Source organism: Macaca thibetana, chromosome 1 (assembly GCF_024542745.1).
Source record: "Macaca thibetana thibetana isolate TM-01 chromosome 1, ASM2454274v1, whole genome shotgun sequence".
NCBI lineage: Eukaryota > Metazoa > Chordata > Mammalia > Primates > Cercopithecidae > Macaca > Macaca thibetana.
In genome coordinates this window covers 170,592,440-170,618,493 of record NC_065578.1, presented here as the reverse complement: position 1 = coordinate 170,618,493, position 26,054 = coordinate 170,592,440, and the positions used below count along the sequence as shown (strand labels likewise).

Genomic DNA, 26,054 nt, shown 5'->3' with positions numbered 1-26,054 from the left:
AGGCAATCAGAACTTGGCACATAACAAGTACTCAATAGACTTTTGAATGAATCGTAAAGACTGATATAAAAATTCACTGCTTACCCTTAATAATTCATTATATATGTATGCATATATGTTTAGCAAACCATTTCCAGCTTTAAAATGTGTATTTAATAACTCTTAACAAATTTGTTGTTTTTTAAAGTCCTGAGTTAAAAACCTTCTATGACACGTATTGTTATGTAAAGGTGCTCGAGATGAATAAACTCGAACTCAATTTTAAAGTCAAAGTTACTGTGCCCAGAGTAGATAAAACCAGATAAGCAGCACCCTTAAAATTCACTCAGAAGGTAGTTTATTTTTTATTTGACTATTTACACTATTTTACTTGTCCAGTTAAAATGAGGCTCTTTTCCAATACATTGAGAGAGCTTTCTAAAAACAAGAATTGTGGCTGGGCACAGTGGCTCATGCCTACAATCCCAGCAGTTCGGGAAGCTGAAGTGGGCAGGTTGTTTGGACCCAGGAGTTTGAGACTAGCCTGGGCAATGTGGTGAAACCCCTTCTCTACCAAAAACACACAAAAATTAGCTAGTCATGGTGGCGCATGCCTGTAGTCCCAGCTACTCGAGAGGTTGAGGTGGGAGGGTCACCTAAGACCGGAAATGTCAAGGCTACAGTGAGCCATGATCATGCCACTGCACTCCAGGCTGGGTGACAGAGTGAGACCCTGTCTCAAAAAAATAAAAATAAAAATAAAAATTGTCCCTTTCCTTGGGAGTTGGTGAATTCATTATCAGTAAGCTCTAAATGAAAAGATCTTTTTCAGAGATTGGTATTTTTTAAACTTCATTGTTTGATAAATAGTTAGGCCGGTTGAGTAAAGTCATTTACAAATCTAAGCACATGTATTTTTATAAAATATTTATGAGAGATGAGTCATTTTATTCTCCTCTCTCCTCCCTACTCGCCCAGTGATTGTATTCCATTAACTCCAAGAACCCATCCTTTTTTATGATTTATAATATTGTATATTCCTTAGAAAGTGACTCTAATATATAATTATTTTAAATGACCAAATTATACAAATATATACTGTATTTCCTTAGAAAAATGAGCAGGCGGAATTGTTGGATTTGTAAGGTGTTCAGAGATGAATCTAAGAGGCCCCCTTCAAAGTAAGTAGCATTTAAGTTTCTATGGTAAGTGTAAAGCATATTTATCAGATGATAAATAGGTACATATTTATTAAACTGCTATTGTAACATATTTTGTTCAGAAAGTAAAATTTGCATTTACACATGAGTCATTTCACCAGAAGAGCAGTCATGTGTTACTAAGATTCTTGTTTTCATTATTCATGGTTTACATGAGAATTCAGCAAGTTAAATGCTTTAGAATCTATTATGAATAGTCTCTGTTCTTTTTAAAAACAAAGAATATTGTTTGTGTTAAAATGAGATTCTTCAATCCAAAATATTTTCTTGGTTCCAACCCTCCACATACGAAGTGCCAGAAAGTTTCATACCTAGATAAAGAAGGTGAGACTGGAGGAGGAATCAAATGTTTACCAAGCTCCCAAGTCTCCTCCTCCACACTTTGCCATAACTCAAAATGCAGCCATTTGGATGAGAACAGTGAAAAGAATAATGCCTGAGAAGAGTAACAGGCCATTGCGTTGGATTTGCTCACCTCAAAGAATTCCCAAGTTGAGAACTCCTGTTAGATTAACCATGAGTGCCTAACCTAGTCCATGTCCAGTCCTCAGTTCTGGCCACACCTTTCTGTATGGTCAGAGCCCCTGGCATGCTTGCTCTTTCACTAAAATACCAAAATGTCCAAAAACGCTTACAAGCTACTGTGTGGCAAGGAGAAGGATGCTGCAACAGTGGGCAGAAGAGATAGTAAGACCCAAAGCTCAGCATTTTAAATGATCAATGAAGGCTACTGCACTGCACAAGTGCATCCAAGTTCAAAGATATAACTTGTTAATTAAGGGACAGCTCTCCTGTCTTCTGATGATTCCCACAGAGGAACACTGTCACAGCTTGCATTTCTTCTATCAGCCTTATAGACTCACCATGAGAAAAGGGGAAGACCAAAAAGATAAAAAAAATCACATTCATGGAAAGCTGCCAGATAACAGTTATTTAATAGGTGCTTGGCATTAATGACCTAATTTAATTTTCAATATAACACTGTGAGATAGATGTTATTACCCCTATTATATAGACAGTAAAATTAAGGTTTGAAGATTTTAAGTAAGACCAAGGACAATTAAGTAGACCACTGGGATTAGAACCTACGACTGCCAGAGACTCCAAACATTCTTCATTCCTTTGCCTACAACATCATGGTATCTTAAAATGCTTTCATATCTGGTATCCACTGCCCATCTGTCCAGAAGAATGGAGGGGACACAAGGGAGAATTTGTATCAGGAAAAAAGGTGCTTCAAATAATCCTAATAAAGGCACCCAGGTAGCCATAGGCCAGCATTAAAATTGTGAGAGCCTCAGAAAAAAATTATAAGCAAAATGGGGTTCAATCAAAAATGAATTTTATTTCCCATCTTTACCCCGAACCATAATTACTCCAATCATCTCTCCCCATAAATCTCATGAGTCTTAGAGACAAAAGAACTCTCTTACCAACAATTATCAACACTTAATTTTAAGCTAACCCAACACATTGATGACTCTTCACTCGTGTTGTAGATTGTATTCTTCCCAACACATTAATGACTCTTCACTCTTTATTCTTTGTATAGCTTTTATATAGGGAAGATTTTATTCTTCCCTATATAATGATTAGAACGCATGGGCATTCAATAAACCTTACCTAGCTCTTTCCATTTCACTGGATTGAAAAGGTTATTTTAGGTTACTTTTTCTAAAGTTTTAACAAGAGAAAAGAACAATGACTCAGATAATATTTCATGGAAATGTTTTTTGAAAGCAATCTTAACACAGTACACTGTTAAGCCTCAGTACTGATGCAAGCAGTTCATCCAAAACTGGCAGGATCCATCTGAATTTTTAGAAAACAAAAGATATCTGACCTTTTAAGGACTCCCAATATTTTTCCATGTTCTAGGATATTTTTTAATCTCTTTAATCCTCCTTCATTGTGTTAAGAACCTGCTAATGCCGATGGCTGTTCCTGCAGCACTAATTTTTAGGCTGCTAATTTTAGGTATAGCCAATGGACCGTGCTTGCATGTGTCTATAGCCATCTTCAATTATCTAGTTGTTGAAAGTAGAACAATTAAGAATGCACCATAAACTGAATGGCAATAAACACATTGGCTATTTCTGTTTTATTTCCAACTTTCATTGTAAGTTCAGGGGCACATGTGCAGGATGTGCAGGTTTGTTACATAGGTAAATGTCTGCCATGATGGTTTGCTGCACAGATCATCCCATCACACAGGTAGTAAGCCCAGCATCCAATAGCTATTATTCCTGATGCTCTTCCTCCTCCCACGCCCCCACCCTACAACAGGCCCCAGTGTGTGTTGTTCTCCCCCATGTGTCCATAAGTTCTCATCATTCAGCTCCCACTTGTAAGTGAGAACAGGCAGTATTCGGTTTTCTGTTCCTGCATTAGTTTGCTGAGGATATGGCCTTCCAGCTCCATTCATGTCCTTGCAAAGGACATGATATTGTTTCTTTTTATGGCTGCATAGTATTCCATGGTGTATAAAGTTATTTGTATTTGAGAATACAGTCATTTGCCAATTCACCTCATGAAGCTCACCAAAATGAACAGAATTCTGGAATCTTTCACAACTGTTTTCTAAATGGTAAATGGCTTTGTTTATACTGTTTAGGTCAAATGTAACTTGACATAATACACTTTAATAAAAATTAAAACTGATACAAAAAAAATCTAGCAAATAGGAGACTGAGAAAATAGTAGCTTTAGGGTTACTAACTGTATTATGTGAGTGCATGCAAATAGGTTTTGCGGATTAACTCTAAGATTCTAATAGATAAATAGGTAAACACTTGGCTGGTGGCAGCAGCAAACAGTGCATAACCCTTTTAAAAGCAATTTGGCAGTCTGTACCAAAAACCTTAAAAATTTGCCTCTTAACCAGCTTTGATTCTACTTCTGCTAGTGTCCTGGAATTACTCTAATCATGTGGCTATGGCAAGCCTTAAACACAGCTGGGCTACATTTGAGTTTTAATGGTGAAAAATGAGAGAAAATCAATATGCTGTTTGAGAATAATTATGAATAAACTATGGAATGCCCCCCTTGTAGCCTATTTTGCCGTCACCATAAACAATATGACTATCAATGATTATACATTTGTAATTATAAATTATAACACTACAAATGATTAAGACAATTATGATGACATAAAATGCATAAAGTATACACCCACATAATGTGATTACTTCTTGATTAAAAACACACAAATACAAACATAACAAAAAGACTTTAAAAACCTACATCAAAATACTAATAGTGGTAATTTATTAATAGAGAGATTATAGGACTATGGTTCTGTATAGTATTTATTAAATTATATTTTCAAGTCTATACTATTTGCATAATTTTTATAATTTTAAAAATTTAAATAGTAAAAATAAAATGTAAAATATCACAGGAAGACAACTTGCCAACGAAAACCACACACAAACGGAATGTAAATATGTTTTGGTGTCATTTTCAAGATAATATAATTTTACTTAGTTCAACAAAAACCTTGAGAATATTTAGCCCAATCAGTGCTTTTTGTTTCTTTCCAAAGCCTTACTTTGGAGGAAGTGTTACAGTGGGCCCAGTCTTTTGAAAATTTAATGGCTACAAAATGTGAGTATTGTGTATCTGTCATCTTTGAATAACTAGCGAGTTCCATTCTTAGAGGTAAAGGTGGGGGTGCCAGATGATGGATGTATGCTATTCTTCTCACAGCCTTCTAACTGGCAACTGATACAGTTAAAAAAAAGAAAACCTGAAAATAGTTTGTTGTGTCAACCACTATTATTTTCTCTGGTGTTAATTAAAACAAGATTAGTCACTGTGAATATTTATTCTTCACAAGTATATGCACAAAATCCCTTGGAAAATATGCTTAAATAGTAACACATACCATAGCCTTCTAAAGTTAGTATTAAACCAAAAACTTACCTCGCTGTTCTTGCTGCCTTCAAAAGTAAGAACAAATTTGAGTCTTGATGTTCTAAAACTTCTCCCCAAAGTTTGTTTCAACTTTTTCAGTGTCTGATTTAAGTGGGACTGTACATGGGTCTGTATATAGTTGTTGGTAAGTATCAACATTAACATGGTATAAATAAGAGATATCAGCAATGGATGTGAAAGACATAAAGTCATGGGCTCAGTGCAGGAAAAATAAAGGAGGACGTGCATTCAAGAGAATAGTCAGTTGCGTTTGGGGTCAGAAAAGCTGACAGGTTGTAGAAAATGATAAAGCCAGAAGACAGGTACAGAAAAAAATGAAGGGTGCAGTCACAGAAAATTCTCCTGTTGAATTTGGTATTTTTTTTAAACGGAGTTGGTTCCCCTCAATGCTTGTTAATTTTTGCCTATAGACCCATCTTTTTATTTAAGATCCCATTTTAGCCTCTCTGTGAATGTTTTATCTGTTTAGAGCAATAGACTATAAAGGAGAGTTAGCTGTGCTACTTACATGCTTTAACTAGTGGGGGTACCAGTAGCTATTCTGGGCAAGGTACCTCCTATTCCTCACAGAGGTTGCCATACTCCTGAGGCACTACCTGCTCTTTCTGACTCAAGACCCTCTTTAGTATGGACTCAGTTGTCACTGCCCAGCCCAGAAGGTAATGGCAGTAGGTGTAGATACTTGGCTACTCCTGCTGAAACACGTTAATCAACAATTCTGGCACTTACTTCTGCCCCATCCCTAGGGCTGGATCTACCTCTACAGGCTTGGGTCACCACCTGAGCTCTCATCTTTTGTAGCACGCCTTTCCAATGGGCATTTGGGGCCATAGTTTCTTCCTTTGATGCTATCACCACTGCCTTTCACTTTTCAGGTATTCCTCATAGCTTATAATCCAATTTGCCAGCATGAATGTGAATTTTAAACAAATATATTCTGGGTCAATTTTAGAACATTGAAATGGGATGAAGAGGCAAAGGTATATATTCAGTTAACTATATTGTAAATTTTTGTCCTAATCCTCTGTAACACACATTTTGCCACCTTGCTAGATTGATCTCTTTCTTGGAGTTTCATACTCTTCATCTACAAAATGGGAATGATATCACTTATCCTTTCAGTTTTATTGTGCAGGTAAGATATAAAACATCTAGCTCAATGCCTAATAGGCACACAATAATTGGTAATTTCTTTTAATAGTAATAAAGTACATGTCTTTGAATATCATTCTTTTTCTCTCTGCTGCCTACCAACAAGTCCAAAATCTTGGTATTTAATACTCTCTACACCCTAACCCAAAACATTTCCTAAAATTTGTCTCTAGCTATGCCTCATCACATAACATGCACACCAATGTGACTGTCACTTCGTTTTCTACTTGTACATCTATGATTCTTCTGATCCAGGCTTTTGTTCAAAGTCCTTTTCATCTCTAGTTACTCTGCTCATCTTTGAAAGTTAAATTCAAGTGCCACTTTCTCCAGAAAACTGTTTAGAAATTTTTACTTTATCTTCTATTTTGATAGTATTAACATTTAGTCTGCTTTTCACTGTAGCTAGTTAGTGTATTGGGTTTTCTATATAGTGACTTTCTCCCTAGATTATAAATTCCTTAAGAGCACAGCTTGCCTCTCATTTACCTTTCAAACCCCTGAGAGACTGAAAATGTGTTTTGTGCCCAATGAGCATGCAATAAATGTTCCATGAATAAATACAAGAAAAATATTAGTGAGAAAAGATCAAAACACCAAGCTATATTATGTAAGTTTCTGTGCCAGTTCTGGAAGCCTCATAAACAAAGTGAATAGGCTTAATTATTTGGCAAGGATTTCAAGTGGTCATCTGCCTTGCTAGAATCAGCAATTTAGAAAGCTAGTGTCATGAGAATAAGCAAAGGCTCTAGCAAAGATGAGAATAGGAAAACATCATAGTGCTCTTTATAAAAGCCAGCAAAAATAGGGTAAGAGCCTTTACAGAAATCATATTACAATGAAGTTCATGTAAAAATTCAATAATCACATAAGTAATAAAACAAATCATTCTATGGATCATCCAACCAGTAAGACAAAACTAAAAATATAAATATTAAATGTGCCAGAGAATAAAAATGTGTTGACATTAACCAAGAACATTAGTGAAATGCATGCTCTAGCTGAGATATGCAGATACATATTTTTACACAGATTAAAACATTATTTTTAACAACATGTAGCTCAGACACACACACGAAAAAGAAATATATCAGCCTGGGTCTCAACAGATGAACCGAAATTGGTTTAGAGATGTTTTGGGGAGCCATTAAGTCATAGCGATCAAAATACAATTAAATTCAACATCTTAGTGGTCAAAGGGGATCCAAGAAAACCATCAGCTTGAGAACAGAACTCTGGCAAACTCCAAAAGTTAATTAGAAATTAAGAATGTTAGCAACTTAGACACCTTTTAGATATGCTATTTAATGCTACATTATTCACGAATACTTTTTTAAATATCAAAGATTTTTTTGTTATTTATATATTTAAATACCAAAGATTTTTTGTTATTTATATATTAAAAAATCAAAGATTTTCTTGTTATTTATATGAAATATAATGTACTCAAATAGAACTAAAGTAGAGAGACTAGCTAGAAGGCTGCTGCAATAATTCAGGTAAAATTGGAACTCAGTGGGGAAGACAAGGCTGGGGGTAATTTGCATATAAATGCTAACAAAAGTCGTAGGGCTATGAGAGCACTGAGAGGGAGAGTTCAGATAGAGGAAAACACACCCCGAGATGAAACTTAGTTGTGTGCTACTTCCAAGTGCAGATAACCAGAGAGGTCAGCAAAGTGGATGGAAAAGGAGCACAAAGTGAGATAAGAATGATCAAAATAGTGTGTTCTTGTGGAAGCCAAAGAAGAGAGTATTTCAGGAAGGAAGCTGTGAATTATCAAAGACTGCTGAGAAGTCAGCTGAGGTGAGGAAGGAACAGTGACCACTAGACATGGCAATATGGAAGTCAACAGTGCCTCAACAAGAGCAGTTTCATGGGTATGGTGGAGACAGGCAGAACCAGAGGAAGTGATACACGGCATAGGGAATCATTGACGTAAGTTTTGCTGTGGAGTTCTGCAGAGAAAAAAAGCATTGACTGGAAGCAAGAATGAGGTCAATAGCGGAAGTTTGAGTCAATAGTTGTTACTAGTTATATTTGGGAAATACAGCAATATATTTGTAGGATGATGGCAACCATTCACGGGGAAGAAACTGATGACATAGAATAGAGTGGAGATACTTATAAGAATAATAGAGGAATGCAAAGTGATGGAAAAAGCAAAAGTAGGAGAGAACCAGAAAAAACTTGTTTGGCCGTCCCAAAAAGGAACAGGGACACTTGCCTCTCAGGAGGGAGGTTATAAAGGAGGAGTACAGATGGAAGTACTCTGGTTATTTCTGCAGAGAAGACAGTGAATATCCATCTGATTAATCTGTGCTCTGAGTGAAGTGTGAGGCAAGGTCTCCAGTAGATTGCTCAATTGCTCAGGAGAAGATGTGTTAGTATATTTTAACATAACAAGGAAGAAGGCATGAAATAGTTTCTGCAGGTTTAGAGAACCATGATACTGTGGAAGGCTCATCAGAGGACCGGGCAGTGTTGAGTGTCTGTCTAAAATCTGAAGTTATGATTTCAAATATGAGACCACAGTCGTATATTTTTCTCTGGCTTGTTCAGGTTGCCCCAGTATACATACAGAGCAGATGTTAAGTCATTCTGGATAAGCAAGTGCTCTGAATCACAATGCTTTAATCTTTTGATCAAAATCATCTTGGAATGTACTATTTTCCACCCTTTCTAAATTATCACAGTCTCATGCAGACCACCTTAGAAATGCCAGTTAAACAGTGTGGGATTGTCATACTGCTGAAGGCAATGAAGGCTGCCCTGTATCATGAACCATATGAAGGGCTGGTGCATCTTCATCAGCATCATGGCACAAAGCAGGCAGTAGAAGTTACTGACGGTTACTGCTGCTCCCTTTTGTACATCCTGATTCCAAAAGCAGAGTCATTCTCTCAGCTTTTTTCATCTGTGCAAGCTCCTTTGCTGCACAGTGTGATTGGCAGTTTCCTACACTATCACTTATTCTAATCTCTGCTAACTACTGCTGTTGCCATGGTTCCCTTCATCAACCCTTATATTACCTGCACTGCCTTGCCTCTACCATTTCCACTTAGCACTTTTTGTCTTCTTTAACTTCTCATGCACTTCTTCACCTTGCAAAGTGGGGGGGGGGGGGGGGGGCGGGAACCTGGCCTGGTATAGACATCACTGTCCAATTAGTACTTTTTTTTTTTGGTATTTCTTTCAGAATTTCAGAAAACCAAAAAGTAATATTATATCAGATATAAACCTGTGGTCTTTAGTGCTTCCTAGATGTTGAATAACTAGGGTCTGCTTCTTCACTTTTCAAGAGCCATAGGGAATCATTTTAAGACACAGAAATATGAGGGATTCAAAAGTCCAAATTGACATGTGCTTATTCAGTGTCTGCTATATAGCAAGCAGTGTTGAGGCAAGGGGTACACGAAGATGAATAAGCTGCACTCCTGATCCCCTAAGAGTTCTCAGGTGAATGAAAGGATAATGGAAGGAAACCACAGCAAAGAGGGCTGGCCTTTGTCACTGGGGCAATGGGAAATGTTGAGGGGAATAAATAAAGGGCTGTGGCTAGATTTTTGTTTTAAAGATTTTTCTCTAATAAAAGCATAGAGGAAATTGAAAGCAGGATCAGATAGATGAATCGAGGCTTCTTCAGATTTGATGGTTTACAAATATACCTCAAAATTCATAAACAAAAATAATACGTAAAAGAGAACAGAAGGTAATGCAATAAATGTAACAGAGATAGTGTCCTCAGTATATAAAGAGATGTGAAAATTTTAAGAAAACACTAGCAATGCAAAGAAAAAATAGACAAAAGATTTGGAATTCAGAGGAAAAAAAGAAATGGTCAGTAAAAATGCAAAACTGTTTAAGCATTATATTTTAAAAATACATATTTAAACAATTACAAGTTACTGACTTCACCCCATTAGATTGGAGAGGGTGGAGTAACTCAACACTGACACTGCCATTGGGAATGAAAAATAATGAAATCCTTCTGAAAGCAATTTTACAATATGTATCAAGAGTCTCCAAAAATATTACATCTTCAGTCTAAAAATTCTACTATTTTAAATCAATTATTTTTCCTAAGAAAATGGAGGTGAAAAGGTTTATAAGCTAAAATATTCAATGTAGGATAACTTATAACCAAGAAAAGGGGAAACAATCTAAAACAATAATAATAGAGTGGCTAAATATATTATGGCCTATCCCATCAACATACTATTATATGATCACTAAAAATGAAAAATGAAAAGGAGAAAGTGTTTGCTATGTACTATTAACTATGAAAGAATAAGAATGATACAAAATTGCTTTCATATTATAATGCCCATAAGATGATTCCAGTGTGTATTTGTGTTTGTGTAGATGAATGAATTCTAGTTAGGTAGGCAATTATTCATGAACAAAGGATTAAAAGAATAAAAGGAAATATATCAAATGGTTAACAGTGGTTATTACTTTACTAGAAGTTTTCTGCATTAAAAACGACCCACAGCTCTTTAAGCTGTGTTCATATTAATAATATTAATATTAATAACAAAGGTAGAAGAAAAATCAGAAATTATTAACAGCATAGAAGTCACAACAGAGAATTTTAATAAAACTGAAGCTTCAGTGTAAAACTCCACACATATTATGGTAGAATTATGAAATGCATTATCCCCAGTGGTACAGATTGAAAATAAAATGAATTTTAAATTGGCTTAGAGGCATTTCTAATGGTACTGCAACATAGTACACCCTTGGGATTTCCTGCCTGGTGTAAGCCTTGCAGTCTTACAGAAAAAATAATTCTGGAATAGATGGGCCACTGTTCTGACTCAGCCATGAGAAAGCCCACATTTCCCTTCTGCATCAAGAACACTGGCATGTGTCACCTTGTGTGTCATAGAAATACTAATTTTAGTGACTAGTTTTAAAAGAACAGTCTAGAGATTCCCAAAGGCACCACTCTCACTTTTTAAGGAAAAAGTATACACTATGTATGACATAAGCCATTTCTTCCACCCTCCCAATTTAAATGAGCAATTCTGTTGTTTCTCGCTTATTCACTCTGCTCAAGTAGAATCGCAGTCTCCTGAGCATAATGTTCAGGAATGAGTATCATTTAAAACTTCGGAACAGCCTACACTGCCCGATTTAGAAAAGGCTTTTCCACCTTGTAATTCACTTGTGGTATGAATCAATGGAAATTCTAAAGAGAGCAATTCAGTTCTGACTTCAATAATTACTAAGATTCCTGGAACACTTTTACACAAATGCATTTTCAGATGCTAGCTTGAGTAACTTGCAGTATATTCAGACAAAAATTAGCCTGATGAAGACAGAATTCTGTAAAGTATGCCAATGACGTGAGACCACTCATTCTGTACACTAGAATTATATCAGAAATGTCAGACAGGCTCAAGTAGTCCAGTTTAGCTTTCACTAGTCACCGCACAGTAACAAGTGACAGAAAATCTTAGTGATTTACAATAATAAAGGTTCACTTTTTTCATGATACACAACAGCTAGGGTCAGCTCCACTCTATTCCATGTCTTCACTCCAGCTTTCGGGCTAAAGGAGCAGCTCTTTTCTAGAATATGCTCTTCCTGTGGTGGCTGTGGGGCATGGGAAATAGAACCACATGATAGTTTTTAAACCTTCTGCTTGAACGTGTCCATGGCACTTCTGCATGTATTTCATGACTAACACAAGTTCAATGGCCGACGCTGATATAAACAGGACATGGAAGTATAATCCCCCTACACAAAGGTCAGGAAATAACTGAGGAACAATATTACAATTTGCCACATGAAGTATCTGAAATATATCATATTTTTAATAGTATATATAGAATAGTGTATATCTATGCAGTATATATAGAATACCATATATCCATGCAGTATATATAGAATACTACAACTTGGGATCTATAATATGTGTATTTATGTGCAGAGAGATAGATAGAGGAAACAGATCATGAAGACAGAAAAAAAGATAGATGATAGATAGATAGATAGATAGATAGATAGATAGATAGATAGATAGATAGATAGGGCAATGTATATATGGCTTCATTAGCAAAGGACTTTGGTATGACAAGAATTGTAGAACCATTTGGCCAGCCCAAAAAGAATCAGGGATACGTCTTCCAATCCATCAGGAAGAAAGGTAAAGAAGTCAGATACAGATACAGTTGGTTCTAAAGTGATAACCTATAAACTTTACTATACAATTAAGCTAAACATAAACACAAATTCAAAATACTAACTTGGAATCTAATATTGGTTTCCAGATCATTTTCCTACCTCTACCTACTCATCCACTCAACCCATCCAAGTAGCCTGTGTGACTGACTCTCATTCCATGATCCACAGATTTTTATCTGGTATCTCATTTTCTTTCTCTTCCATAGCTAAGTACAAACCATATAAATATTGGCTTCCAACTTTACTTGTTAAGCCAGAAACAGCTTTTTGTTCTTTTTGTTGTTGTTGTTATTTGTTCATTGGTTTGTTTGTTTTTTGGTTTGCCACCATTCAGCTATCTTTTTAGGAATTGGATTACCAATTCCTGCATCTATGTTCTCTGTTCCCACCTTTTTGTGCCTATGGTGAGACAAGACACAACTTACAGTCCCTTCGGTGTGAAAATCAACTGCTTGTTTGAAATCTAAGTTAAAATATATCCCCCTCACATTGGATAGGAATATTTAATCTATAACATTTTCTATGTTACAGTTATATAATGCCTCCATCTCATCTGTCCTCTTAACTCATCTCACGTTATGTCCTTGTTGAACCATCTCACATGCAATGTCCTGAAGGCTGTATTTGCTCACGTGATAATAATAATCCATGTTCCAATTTTGAGTATTCCTAGAATGTAATATTGATATTCAGCTTTCCCCAACTCCAATGCCTCCTTAGAATAGATCTACTTCTATTTGAGTTCTTTTGCTTGAAGACAAAATACTTCGTTATCTTTGTTCGTATATCACTGCTAACAAAGCCAAGCTCTCAAGAAGCCTGGCTTTCTAGTGCTAGGAAACTTGATCTGATCTCTTAGATGAAGATCCAGGAAAATATGATCTTACTCATCATTTCCATTCCATCTGGCTACCATTATTTCTCATAACAGTAAATGATACTGACCAAGATAGTGTTAATCAAAATCCTATGCTTTTGGAGGTGATAGATATGCTTATGGCATTGATTGTGGTGATAGTTTCTTGGGTGTATACTTATCTCCAAATTCATCAAGTTGTTTTAAATTATGTACATCTTTTTGTAAACAAAATATCCTACGCTAACAGTCTCTAAGTGGTTATTACTCAGTGTGCCTACACAAACATTTCTATTAACATAAATTGAAAGTTACATTGTTGTTTTATAATATAGCAATCCAATTCCTTGGATACACCAAGACACTTTCCAGGCTAGTCTAGCCAAAAAAAATTAATATCTTGAACCTTGAGAATACTTGGTCCTCCCAAAGATTCCAATGAATATGTTAGATTTGTGAGAGCTCACCTAATCCTCTTCTTCAAATACTAGCACCTACAAAGTAGTGTCTTAATTGGAAAAGCTCCTTCTAGGCTTATACTTATCTCCGCACTCCAGAAAGGCAATTTAAGATCAGAGCTGAAGATAAGAATCTCTGGCATCAAGTGTCATGTGATGGTTACGCTGCACGTAATCCCTGTCCTGTACTAGATTCTGAGATCGTTTCCAGCATCACATCTGATTTTTCATTCCTTGTCTGCTCCCTTATTTCTGGCTTGAACCATAAACCATGAATATGAAGTTGAATTTTTCATCTATCTGTGTTCTGCTCTGATTGGACATTGAAAAACACTCCAGGGTATACAAACTAATTAGAGTATCACTTTTACATGGCTTGGATATTTTTCTCCCGACCTTGACCTACAAGTTTACATTTGAAACCCTGCTCTTACCCTATAGTTTGGCATGAGGTCTTAGATTTTTCATGTCAGCTTCATGATTAGAGCCCTGTCCTCCTGAGCAGCTTAAGTCCTTTTCCTGGGCTCTCTGATGTCTCCTGTCCTATCCGTCCTAGACTCATCCACACTGGTGGGTGTTTTGCTCTGAGTGACTCAGAATAAAGGGATGACCTCACCAGTGATCAGCATTGTCAAAGCATGCTTCAGATGTTAGCTCTGAGTGTGTGATAGACATGAAAATTGATATATAGAGATAGATATAAAATATTTACCTGTTAAATAATTTGTGAGTTTTTAATCAGGCTTTGTTTTAACCGTATTGCTTAGATTTTTTTTGGTGATTTTGACCCATGAAAATAAACTGATTTCTCCTCTACTTTTAGATGGTCCAGTAGTCTATGCAGCATATTTAAAAATGGAGCACAGTGATGAAAATATTCAATTCTGGATGGCCTGTGAAACCTATAAGAAGATTGCCTCACGGTGGAGCAGAACTTCTAGGGCAAAGAAGCTCTATAAGATTTACATCCAGCCACAGTCCCCTAGAGAGGTAACTACCTCACAATGACAGGAATGGAAATCAGTTCATCCCTGCAAGGGCACTAATATGGATATTAGCATCCATAAGTGCCGGGCACTTTATATCCAGTGTCTCCTAAAATGCTATAAATTCAGTATTGCTAACCTTATTTTACAGATAAGAAACCTGAGACTCTGAGAACTTGTCCAGTGTCACACAGCCATTAAAAGTGGTAAAGTTAAGATTCAAAATTAGACCTATCAGGCTCCAAAGCTTCTCCCCATTAAATTATCTTAATTTCTAGGCAACTTAAGAAGAAAAAAGGAGTCTATGGCAAAAGTATTGGCCTTCCCAGCAGGAACTATAAATTCCATGAAGAGACATGTGAGAATCCTGTGTTGTTGGGCAGTGAGACATAAAAAGTCCTGTCAAGGGAACAAAGAGAGAGGACAGTATATGAGATTTCTATCGCACAGGGCAAGCCTACATTGTTGACATATTCCCCAGAACTCTTGTCTGGAAAATACCTGGTTTATTGAAATAGCCACTTCTCCCCTCTATTTATCCACTTCTCTTCATTTCCTTCCCATTTCAGAGCATATTCAGTTAAAGCAACATTTGTGACTATTAAGGGAGATAAATTTTTAAAAAGCACCAATTTCTCTTTTCTTTAAAAAGAGACATTTGTCTTACAAACTCCCTGGTTTGTAGACTGCTACTAAGAAACCACTGCGTCCTGCTGAGTAAGCCGTGGTTTCAGAGACTTCCCTGGCCTGGAGCCTCATATTTTTCTTTTTTGTTCCTCTTGGATGTGGAGTTGGATATTTACTTTTAAAAAAGCAAAATGTTTATTTTTTATACATCTTCTTAGATGCCTATAAAACTACAAAGAAAATTACCCTATTCCACTGAAAAGGAGAGCAGGGAATAAATTAAACCTTTCTATTATATGTGCCTTTTTTTCAACTATGCTTACTGACGCTGTACATGTAATTTCACTTTTCAGATTAACATTGACAATTCGACAAGACAGACTATCATCAAGAACATTCAGGAACCCACTGAAACATGTTTTGAAGAAGCTCAGAAAATAGTCTATATGCATATGGAAAGGGATTCCTATCCCAGATTTCTAAAGTCAGAAATGTACCAAAAACTTTTGAAAACTATGCAGTCCAATAACAGTTTCTGACTATAACTCAAACGTGTACATAGAAAATGGTATATTGAAAGTAGTGGGTTTGATCTTTTTATTTAGAAACCCACAAAATCAGGAACACAGTATAAATAAAACAGAAATCAAACTCTAAATTGATTTTTAGTTCCTAAAAAGAAACATATCTCAAAAGCAATGGAATCTAGAATTCTTATAACATGAATAACAACATTTACAGCATACCTATGTAGTTCAACTAATATATAAGGAAAAGGAAGGTTTTTCTTCATGACACAAGCGTTATAAAATTTTTACTGTAGTAGTCAATTAATGGATATTTCCTTGTTAATAAAATTTGGTGTCATAATTTACAAATTAGTTCTTTAAAAATTGTTGTTCTATGAATTGTGTTTCTAGCATGAATATGTTCTATAGAGTACTCTAAATAACTCTAATTTATAGACGAATGCTACTCACAGTACAATCAATTGTATTATACCACGAGAAAATCAAAAAGATGTTCTTCAGAGACATTTTATCTGTAAAATTTTCCTACTATTATGTTCATAAACAAACTTCTTTATCACATGAATCTTCTACATGTAAAATATTTCTGATGATTCCAAGCTGTTAAAAAAATATGAATTTCTTAATTTGCTCTTGCATTTACATTGCTATAAGGATATAAAATGTGGTTTCTATATTTTGAGATGTTTTTCCTTACAATGTGAACTCATCATGGTCTTGGAAATCAATAAAGCCAAATGTCAACTAAAGACTTACATTATCTTTTTCAAAGACAAAATAAATATATTTTCCAGTACAAATTTCAAAAGTCCTAAAGTTGGTATATGGTGAGAATATATAATATTTGTATTTTCCATAGTTTTCCTGGAAAGTGCAGACAATTTAATACCCTCATTGGATATTACCTTCCTATCACTTCAAAATATTAAAAGAATCCAGATTCAACATCCATAATCAGAAGCTCATCATATTTACAAGTGTAAAAGTTTATCTGTTCCATTTTATAGTTAAAAGGGAACAAATTAGAAATTTCAAGTCTTGTATTCCTGAAGGAAGAAAACATTCAAAAATGATTTTTCCCTCTTGGAATTATTTTAAAATATGCGTATTTTCTCTTGATTTTGAAAAGTGGCTTAAAATAGACTTATTTTACCCTCCTGCAGATGCAAAGTTTTTTCTGTCTTTCCAGTGATTCACTAATTGGTTTACCACTGAATTATTTATTCTGTGAGTCATTATATTTTATTGTTACCAAGAAGCGTAAATTTAGTCAGAGTCAGATGCTTCTGTAGTTCACGAAATCACAGGCGTTTTTCTGCAGTACCGTCCACTTTTAAAAGATGAGCAATGTGAGTAACTACACAGCCAATCATAGCATAGGTGCTAAGAAGGAATAAGTCACTAAACCACCTTACCTCCAGCTCTGAAACCAAAAAAGCCTACCAAAAAAAAAAAAAGTGAATACGCAAAGAAGCATCACTGATACAATTTAAATACACTTTAATTCTGCACAATGGAAATAATACTGAATTCATTGTTAAGAAACTTGGGTTTCAGTTCTGGATTTCCCAGGTTAGCTATATAAATTTCTTTAGGTCTAGGTAAACTAGCAAATTATACAAATTACTTATTCTCCCTGCTCCTCAGTTTTCTCACCTTTAAAATGAGGTGATTAAAATAGATAATACCTTAGCTCCTTTCCAGCTTCAAAATCCTGACTACCTTCAGTACCTTTTTTTTTTTTTTTTTTTTTTGAGACAGAGTTTTGCTCTGTTGCCAAACTGGAGTGCAGTGGCACAATCTCGGCTCACTGCAACCTCCGTCTCCCAGGTTCAAGTGATTCTCCTGCCTCAGCCTCCCGAGTAGCTGGGACTACCGGCGCGTGCCACCACGCCCAGCTAATTTTTCTATTTTCAGTACAGACGGGGTTTCACCATGTTGGTCAGGATGGTCTTGATCTCTTGATCTCATGATCTGCCCGCCTCAGCCTCCCAAAGTGCTGGGATTACAGGCGTGAGCTACCGCACCCGGTCAAAAAGTACTCTTAAATTACTGAGTTCTTCATTATCTGAAGGGTTTTGTGTGATATTCCATTGCCTTTCCATTGATTTCATAAATGTAATACAATGTCATACATTCAAAACAGATTTTTGCCACAAAAATACTCTTCTAAGATCACGTGTTCAGATTGCTCCCTTAACTTAGGCCTTCCCACACCATTCATTGCTGAGGCTGGTGTTCTAGCTCCAAGAAAAGCCTTCAAAGATTGTAGAAACCAGTAAGGAGGTTCCTCAAAAAATTAAACTACCATATGATCCAGTAATCCCATTTTTTCGTATTTATCCAAAGGAATTGAAAACAAGATCTCAAAAAGATATCTATACCCCTGTGTTCACTGCAGCATTATTCATAACAGCCAAGAACTAGATGCAAACTACATGTCCTTTGGCAAATGAGTGGATGAAGAAAAAGTTATACACACATACTCAATGGATTATTATTTAGCCTGAAAAAGAAGGAAATTCTGCCATTTGTGCTAATATGGATGGAGCTGGAAGACGTTTTGCTAAGCCAAGTAAGCAAGACACAAAAGACGCCATGATCTGGGCCGGGCACTGTGGCTCACGCCTGTAATTCCAGCACTTTGGGAGGCTGAGGCGGGCAGATCACAAGGTCAGGAGTTTGAGACCAGTGTGGCCAATACGGTGAAACCCTGTCTCTATTAAAAATACAAAAATTAGCCAGGCCTGGTGGTAGGTGCCTGTAGTTCCAGCCACTCGAGGGCCTGGGGCAGGAGAATTGCTTGAACCCCAGAGGCAGAGGTTTTAGTGAGCCGAGATCACATCATTGCACTCCAGCCTGGGCGACAGAGCGAGACTCCATCTAAAACACACACAAAAAAAGACACCATAATCTGAATTGTATGTGGGATCGAAAGAGTCAAACTCATGGAAGCAGAGTAGGATGGCAGTTGCCAAGGACTGGAGGGAGAGGAAAATGAAGATATATTGGTTAAGGGGTACAAAGTTTCAGTAATGCATGATGAATGAGTTTTGGAGATCTAATGTACAGCATGGTGACAACAGTCAACAATACTGTATCGTATACTTGAAATTTGCTAAGAGAATAGAATTTAAATCTTCTCAACACACACATTCATACACACAAATGGTAACTATGTGAAGGGATAGATATGCTAAATAACTAAATTATGATGGTCATTTCACTATATATACATATATCAAAACAGCAACTTGTAGATCTTAAATATACATGATTTTTATAAACCAATGATATCTCAAAAGCTGCTGAAAGAAGCATTCATAGATGATCCTGTCATTATAGGATGTAAAAGTTTCATGAGAATAAAATATTAATTTTTTTATTATTATACTTTAAGTTCTAGGGTACAAGTACACAAAGTGTAGGTTTGTTACATAGGTATACATGTGCCATGTTGGTTTGCTGCACCCATCAACTCGTCATTTACATTAGGTATTTCTCCTAACACTATCCCTCCCCCAGGCCCCACCCCCCAACAGGCCCCAGTGTGTGATGCTCCCCTCCCTGTGTCCATGTGTTCTCGTTGATCAACTCACACTTATGAGTGAGAACATGCAGTGTTTGGTTTTCTGTCCTTGTGATATTTTGCTGAGAATGATAGTTTCCATCTTCATCCATGTCCCTGCAAAGGACATGAACTCATCCTTTTTATGGCTGCATAGTATTCCATGGTATATATGTGCCACATTTTCTTTATCCAATCTATTATTGATGGACATTTGGGTTGGTTCCAAGTCTTTGCTATTGTGAATAGTGCCATAATAAATATACATGTGCATGTGTCTTTATATGGGCATGATTTATAATCCTTTGGGTATATACCCAATAATGGGCTTGCTGGGTCAAATGGTATTTCTAGTTCTAGATCCTTGAGGAATCACCACACTGTCTTCCACAATGGTTGAACTAATTTCACTCCCACCAACAGTGTAAAAGCATTCCTATTTCTCCACATCCTCTCCAGCATCTGTTGTTTCCTGACTTTTCAATGATCACCATTTTAACTGGTGTGAGATGGTATCTCATTGTGGTTTTGATTTGCATTTCTCTGATGACCAGTGATGATGAGCATTTTTTCATATGTCTGTTGGCTGCATAAATGTCTTCTTTTGAGAAGTGTCTGTTTATATTCTTTGCCCACTTTTTGGTGGGGTTTTGTTTTTTCTTGTACATTTATTTAAGTTCTTTGCAGATTCTGGATATTAGCCCTTTGTCAGATGGGTAGATTGCAAAAATTTTCTCCCATTCTGTAGGTTGACTGTTCACTCTGTTGATAGATTCTTTTGCTGTGGAGAAGCTCTTCAGTTTAATTAGATCCCATTTGCCTATTTTGACTTTTGTTGCCATTGTTTTTTGCATTTTAATCATGAATTCTTTGCCCATGACTATGTCCTGAATGGTATTGCCTAGGTTTTCTTCTAGGGTTTTTATGGTTTTAGGTCTTACATTTAAATCTTTAATCCATCTTGAGTTAACTTTTGTATATGGTGTAAGGAATCAGTGTTCTACATATGGCTAGCCAGTTTTCCCAGCACCATTTATTTTATAGGGAATCTTTTCCCCATTGCTTATTTTTGGCAGGTTTGTCAAATATCAAATGGTTGTAGATGTATGGTGTTATTTCTGAGGCCTCTGATCTGTTCCATTGGTCTATATCTCTGTTTTGGTACCAGTACCATGCTGTTTTGGTTACTGTAACCTTGTAATATAGTTTGAAGTCAGGTAGCATGATGCCTCCAGCTTTGTTCTTTTTCCTTAGGATTGTCTTGGCTATGTGGGCTCCTTTTTGGTTCCATATGAAATTTAAAGGAGTTTTTTCCAATTCTGTCAAGAACGGCAGTGGTAGCTTGATGGGGGTAGCATTGAATCTATAAATTACCTTGGGCAGTATGGCCATTTTCATGATATTGATTGTTCTACCCATAAGCATGGAATGTTCTTCCATTTGTTTGTATCCTCTTTTATTTCATTGAGCAGTGGTTTGTAGTTCTCCTTGAAGAGGTCCTTCACATATCTTGTAAGTTGGATTCTTAGGTATTTATTCTCTTTTCAGTAATTGTGAATGGGAGTTCACTCATGATTTGGCTCTCTGTTTGTTATTGTTGCATAGGAATGCTTGTGATTTTGGCACATTGATTTATTGTTGTATAGGAATGCTTGTGATTTTGGCACATTGATTTTGTGATTTTGGCAGATTGATCCTGAGACTTCGCAGAAGTTGCTTATCAGCTTAAGGATACTTTGGGCTGAGACGATGGGATTTTCAAAATATACAATCATGTAATCTGCAAACAGAGACAATTTGACTTCCTCTTTTCCAAATTGAATGTCCTGTATTTCTTTCTCTTGCCTGATTGCCCTGGCCAGAACTTGCAACACTATGTTATATAGGAGTGGTGAGAGAAGGCATCCTTGTCCTGTGCTCATTTTCAAAGGGAATGCTTCCAGTTTTTTCCCATTCAGTATGATATTGACTATGGGTTTGTCATAAATACCTCTTACTATTTGGAGATACATTCCATCAGTACCTAGTTCATTGAGAATTTTTAGCATGAAAGGCTCCTGAGTTTTGTCAAAGGTCTTTACTGCATCTATTGAGATAATCATGGGGTTTTTGTTGTTGGTTCTGTTTATGTGTTAGGTTACGTTTATTGATTTGCATATGTTGATCCAGCCTTGCATCCCAGGGAGGAAGCTGGCTTGATCTTGGTGGATAAGCTTTTTGATACACTGCTGGATTTGGTTTGCTAGTATTTTATTGAGGATTTTCACATCAATGTTCATCAGGGATATTGTCCTAAAATTCTCTTTTTCTGTTGTGTCTCTGTCAGGCTTTGGTATCAGGATGATCCTGACCTCACATAATGAATTAGGGAGGATTACCTCTTTTTCTATTGATTGGAATAGTTGCAGAAGGAATGGTACCAGCTCCTCTTTGTACCTCTGGTAGAATTTGGCTGTGAATCCTTCTGGTCATGGACTTCTTTTGGTTGGTAGGCTATCAATCATTGCCTCAATTTCAGAACCTGTTATTGATCTATTCGGAGATTCACCTTCTTCCTGGTTTAGTCTTAGGGGGTGTATGCGTCCAGGAATTTATCCATTTCTTCTAGATTTTCTAGTTTATTTGCATACAGGTGTTTATAGTATTCTCTGATGGCAGTTTGTATTTCTGTGGGATTGGTGGTGATATCCCATTTATCATTTTGTATTGCATCTATTTGATTCTTCTCTATTTTCTTCTTTATTAGTCTTGCTAGCGGTCTATATATTTGGTTGATCTTTTCAAAAAACCAGCTCCTGGATTCACTGATTTTTTGAAGGGCTTTTTATGTCTCAATCTCCTTCAGTTCTGCTCTGATCTTAGTTATTTCTTCCTCCATCCCTTTATTTTGAGCCTATGTGCATCTTTGCATGTGAGATGGGTCTCCTGAATACAGTACACCAATGGGTTCTGACTCTTTATGCAATTTGGCAGTCTGTGTCTTTTAACTGGGGCTTTTAGCCCATTTACATTTAAGGTTAATATTGTTATGTGTGAATTTTGATCCTGTCATTATGATGCTAGCTGGTTATTTCGCCTAGCAGTTTAATTGATGCAGTTTCTTCAGAGCGTCGATGATCTTTACAATTTGGCATGTTTTTGCAGTGGCTGGTACTGGTTGTTCTTTTCCATGTTTAGTGCTTCTTTCAGGAGTTCTTGTAAGGCAGACCTGGTGGTGACAAAATCTCTCAGCATTTGCTTGTCTGTAAAGGATTTTACTTCTCCTTCACTTACGAAGCTAAGTTTGGCTGGATATTAAATTCTGGGTTGAAAATTCTTTAAGAATGTTGAATATTGGTCCCCACTCTCTTCTGGCTTATAGGGTTTCTGCCAAGAGATCCGCTGTTAGTCTGATGGGCTTCCCTTTGTGCATAACCCAACCTTTCTCTCTGGCTGCCCTTAATATTTTTTCCTTCATTTCAACTTTGATGAATCTGACAATTATGTGTCTTGGTGTTGCTCTTCTCGAGGAGTATCTTTGTGGTGTTCTCTGTATTTTCTGAATTTGAATGTTGGCCTGCCTTGCTAGGTTGGGGAACTTCTCCTGGATAATATCCTGAAGCATGTTTTCTAACTTGGTTCTATTCTCCCCATCACTTTCATGTACACCAATCAAACGTAGATTAGGTCTTTTCACATAGTCCCATATTTCTTGCACACTTTGTTTCTTTTCACTCTTTTTTCTCTAATCTTGTCTTCTCACTTTATTAATTTGATCTTCAAGCACTGATATCCTTTCTTCCACGTGATTGAGTCAACTATCGAAGCTTGTGTATGCTTCACGAGGTTCTCATACTGTGGTTTTCAACTCCATCAGGTCAGTTAAGCTCTTCTCTACACTGTTTATTCTAGTTAGCCATTCATCTAACCTTTTATCAAGGTTTTTAGCTTCCTTGTGATGGGTTAGAACATGCTTCTTTAGCTCAGAGAAGTTTGTTATTACCAATCTTCTGAAGCTTGCTTCTGTCAACTCGTTAAACTCATTCTCCATCCAGTTTTGTTCCTTGCTGGCGAGGAGTTGTGTTCCTTTGGAGGAGAAGAGGCTATCTGGTTTTTGGAACTTTCAATCTTTCTGCTCTGGTTTCTCCCCATCTTTGTGGTTTTTATCTACCTTTGGTCTTTGATGTTGGTAACCTATTGATGGGGTTTTGGTGTGGATATCCTTTTTGTTGATGTTGATACTATTCCTTTCTGTTTGCTACTTTTCTTTCTGACAGACAGGCCCCTCAGCTGCAGGTCTGTTGGAGTTTGCTGGAGGTCCACTTCAGACTCTGTTTGCCTGGGTATCACCAGTGAAGCCTGCAGAACAGCAAATATTGCTGCCTGATCCTACCTCTGGAAGCTTCATCCCAGAGGGACACCTGCCTGCATGAGGTGTCTGTCAGCCCCTACTGGGCAGTGTCTCCTAGTCTGGCTACACAGAGGTCAGGGACCCACTTGAGGAGGCAGTCTGTCCATTATTGGAGCTTGAATGCCGTGCTGGGAGAGCCTCTTCTCTCTTCAGAGATGTCAGGCAGGGATGTTTATGTCTGTAGAAGCTGTCTGCTGTCTTTTGTTCAGCTATGCCCTGACCCCAGAGGTGGAATCTAGAGAGGCAGTAGGCCTTGCTGAACTGCAGTGAGCTCCACCCAGTTCAAGCTTCCCTGCTGCTTTATTTACACTCTGAGCATATAATCGTGTACTCAAGCCTCAGCAATGGTAGATGCCCCACCCCCCACCAAGCCCCAGAGTCCCAGATTGATCTCAGACCGCTGTACTAGCAGCAAGCAAGGCTCCGTGAGTGTGAGACTCACCAAGCCAGGCACAGGAATCTCTTGGTCTGCCAGTTGCTAAAACCATGGGAAAAGCACAGTATTTGGGCAGGAGTGTACCATTCCTCCAGTACAGTCACTCACAGCTTCCCCTGGCTAGGAAAGGGAAATCCCCCAACCCCTTGCATTTCCCGGGTAAGGTGATGCCCCACCCTGCTTCAGCTCACCCTCCGTGGGCTGCACCCACTGTCCAACCAGTCCCAGTGAGATGAACCAGTTACCTCAGTTGGAAATGCAGAAATCACCCATCTTCTGCGTCAATCTCACTGGCAGCTGTACACCGGAGCTGTTCCTATTCCGCCATCTTGGAAGCTGGGGCGATATTAATATTCTTTACAGTATTTAAACTTCACTGTATTTAAACTTCGCATTTGTATGTTTACTGTATTTAAACTTTAGTGATAATATGTGTAAAGTCTTAGAACCTGTATGACTTACAATGGATGGGAGAAAATAGGGTATCATTAAGATTCTTGGAGCACTAAGTAATATTGTTCATTGCTGTGGAGGCCAGAAGGTAACAGAAGAATATGAATTGCTTAAGACTACAGTCATATCTTATTTTACATCATATCCTCACTGCTAGGTAGAGGACCTGGAACATATGACACTCAAAAAAATAGGTAAATGAATGAGTGAATGAGTAAATAAATGAATCAGTCAATTCATCATCAATGAGAAATGAATAAATCTGGTGTCAGATCTCCTTTACTCTGTAACTTAGCACTGCCAACTTTTAAAAAGCAATTCCAGGATTGCACAAAAAATGTAAAATTTCAGGATAACATATGTATAAAAAATAGAGCATTATGATCTGAATTTTAATAACTGAGCAAATCTTCTATCCAATGCTTAGAAAGACTGGACAAACAAAAGATCAGTTCTACTAAATATTGTTGATACAGGAGAGAGTGTGACAATACAAGCCAAATAGGTACAGGAAAATGTATAAGTTTGTGAGCATGGTTCGCTAGCTGAACGGAGAGCAGGCTTTAAAGCAATGCTCGGTTATCTCATCAATAAAGCAGTGATAATTCTGGTTGTTTTCATTATTAACAAATATATTAAATGTTCCCTTGATCTTTTTTTTTTAACAACTTCTAATTCCTTTTCCAACTAAAAGAGTTCTTGGTTTTCTTTTCCAAAGTCAGGAAGGTAAATGTGCTTATCAAATTTTCTTTCAAAATAATTTTTAAAAGCTGAACTTCTAAATGTTTAATTGACTTACATTTAATATTTCTATCAATTGCAGAAAGACAGCTTTTCACATCACTATCATAGCAGATTCTTAGTATTTGTCAGAATATTTTAGAAGAAAAACTCACATCTGTTTCACTTTCTTTATTCAGCACATAGCACAGGGTAAATGTTCTGTACAAATGGATAAATATTCTATACTTTTGATGAAAAATAAAATACCTAAAATATTTAAAGTTATTTTTCCAAAGAATTAAATGTAGAAAATTTTTGTTGAAGATATTTAGTTCTACTATGAAAAATGTTTCTTGGATCTCAAATTCAACTGAAATGTCATTACTAATTTGAAATGCTTACGAACCATATGATATGAAAATGAGTATTAACTAGAATTCATACTAAGAAGCAAAAGGATTATTATAGGCATGTTGTCCATATTGAAAGTAAACTACCATTATTCTTGATCTAAATATGAGAAATTTTATTTGTGATATTCCACACAA

General features: G+C 36.7%; 1 protein-coding gene across 6 annotated transcripts in view; it reads left to right on the top strand.

Annotated features, from left to right (window-relative positions):
* The window catches only part of RGS13 (regulator of G protein signaling 13), a 51,025-nt gene extending 34,340 nt beyond the window's left edge, over positions 1-16,685 (top strand). For 4 of the 6 annotated variants that reach the window (XM_050783095.1, XM_050783105.1, XM_050783084.1 and 1 more), the window contains 5 exons: positions 1,092-1,160; positions 4,744-4,805; positions 12,566-12,658; positions 14,617-14,783; positions 15,760-16,685. In XM_050783095.1, coding sequence (XP_050639052.1) covers positions 1,096-1,160; positions 4,744-4,805; positions 12,566-12,658; positions 14,617-14,783; positions 15,760-15,945 — 573 coding nt within the window. In that variant the 5' untranslated portion in view covers positions 1,092-1,095 and the 3' untranslated portion in view covers positions 15,946-16,685. The remainder of the gene's footprint in view (positions 1-1,091; positions 1,161-4,743; positions 4,806-12,565; positions 12,659-14,616; positions 14,784-15,759) is intronic. The other 2 variants (XM_050783111.1, XM_050783119.1) reach the window with 1 other exon arrangement.
* Positions 16,686-26,054: the final 9,369 nt, after the last annotated feature.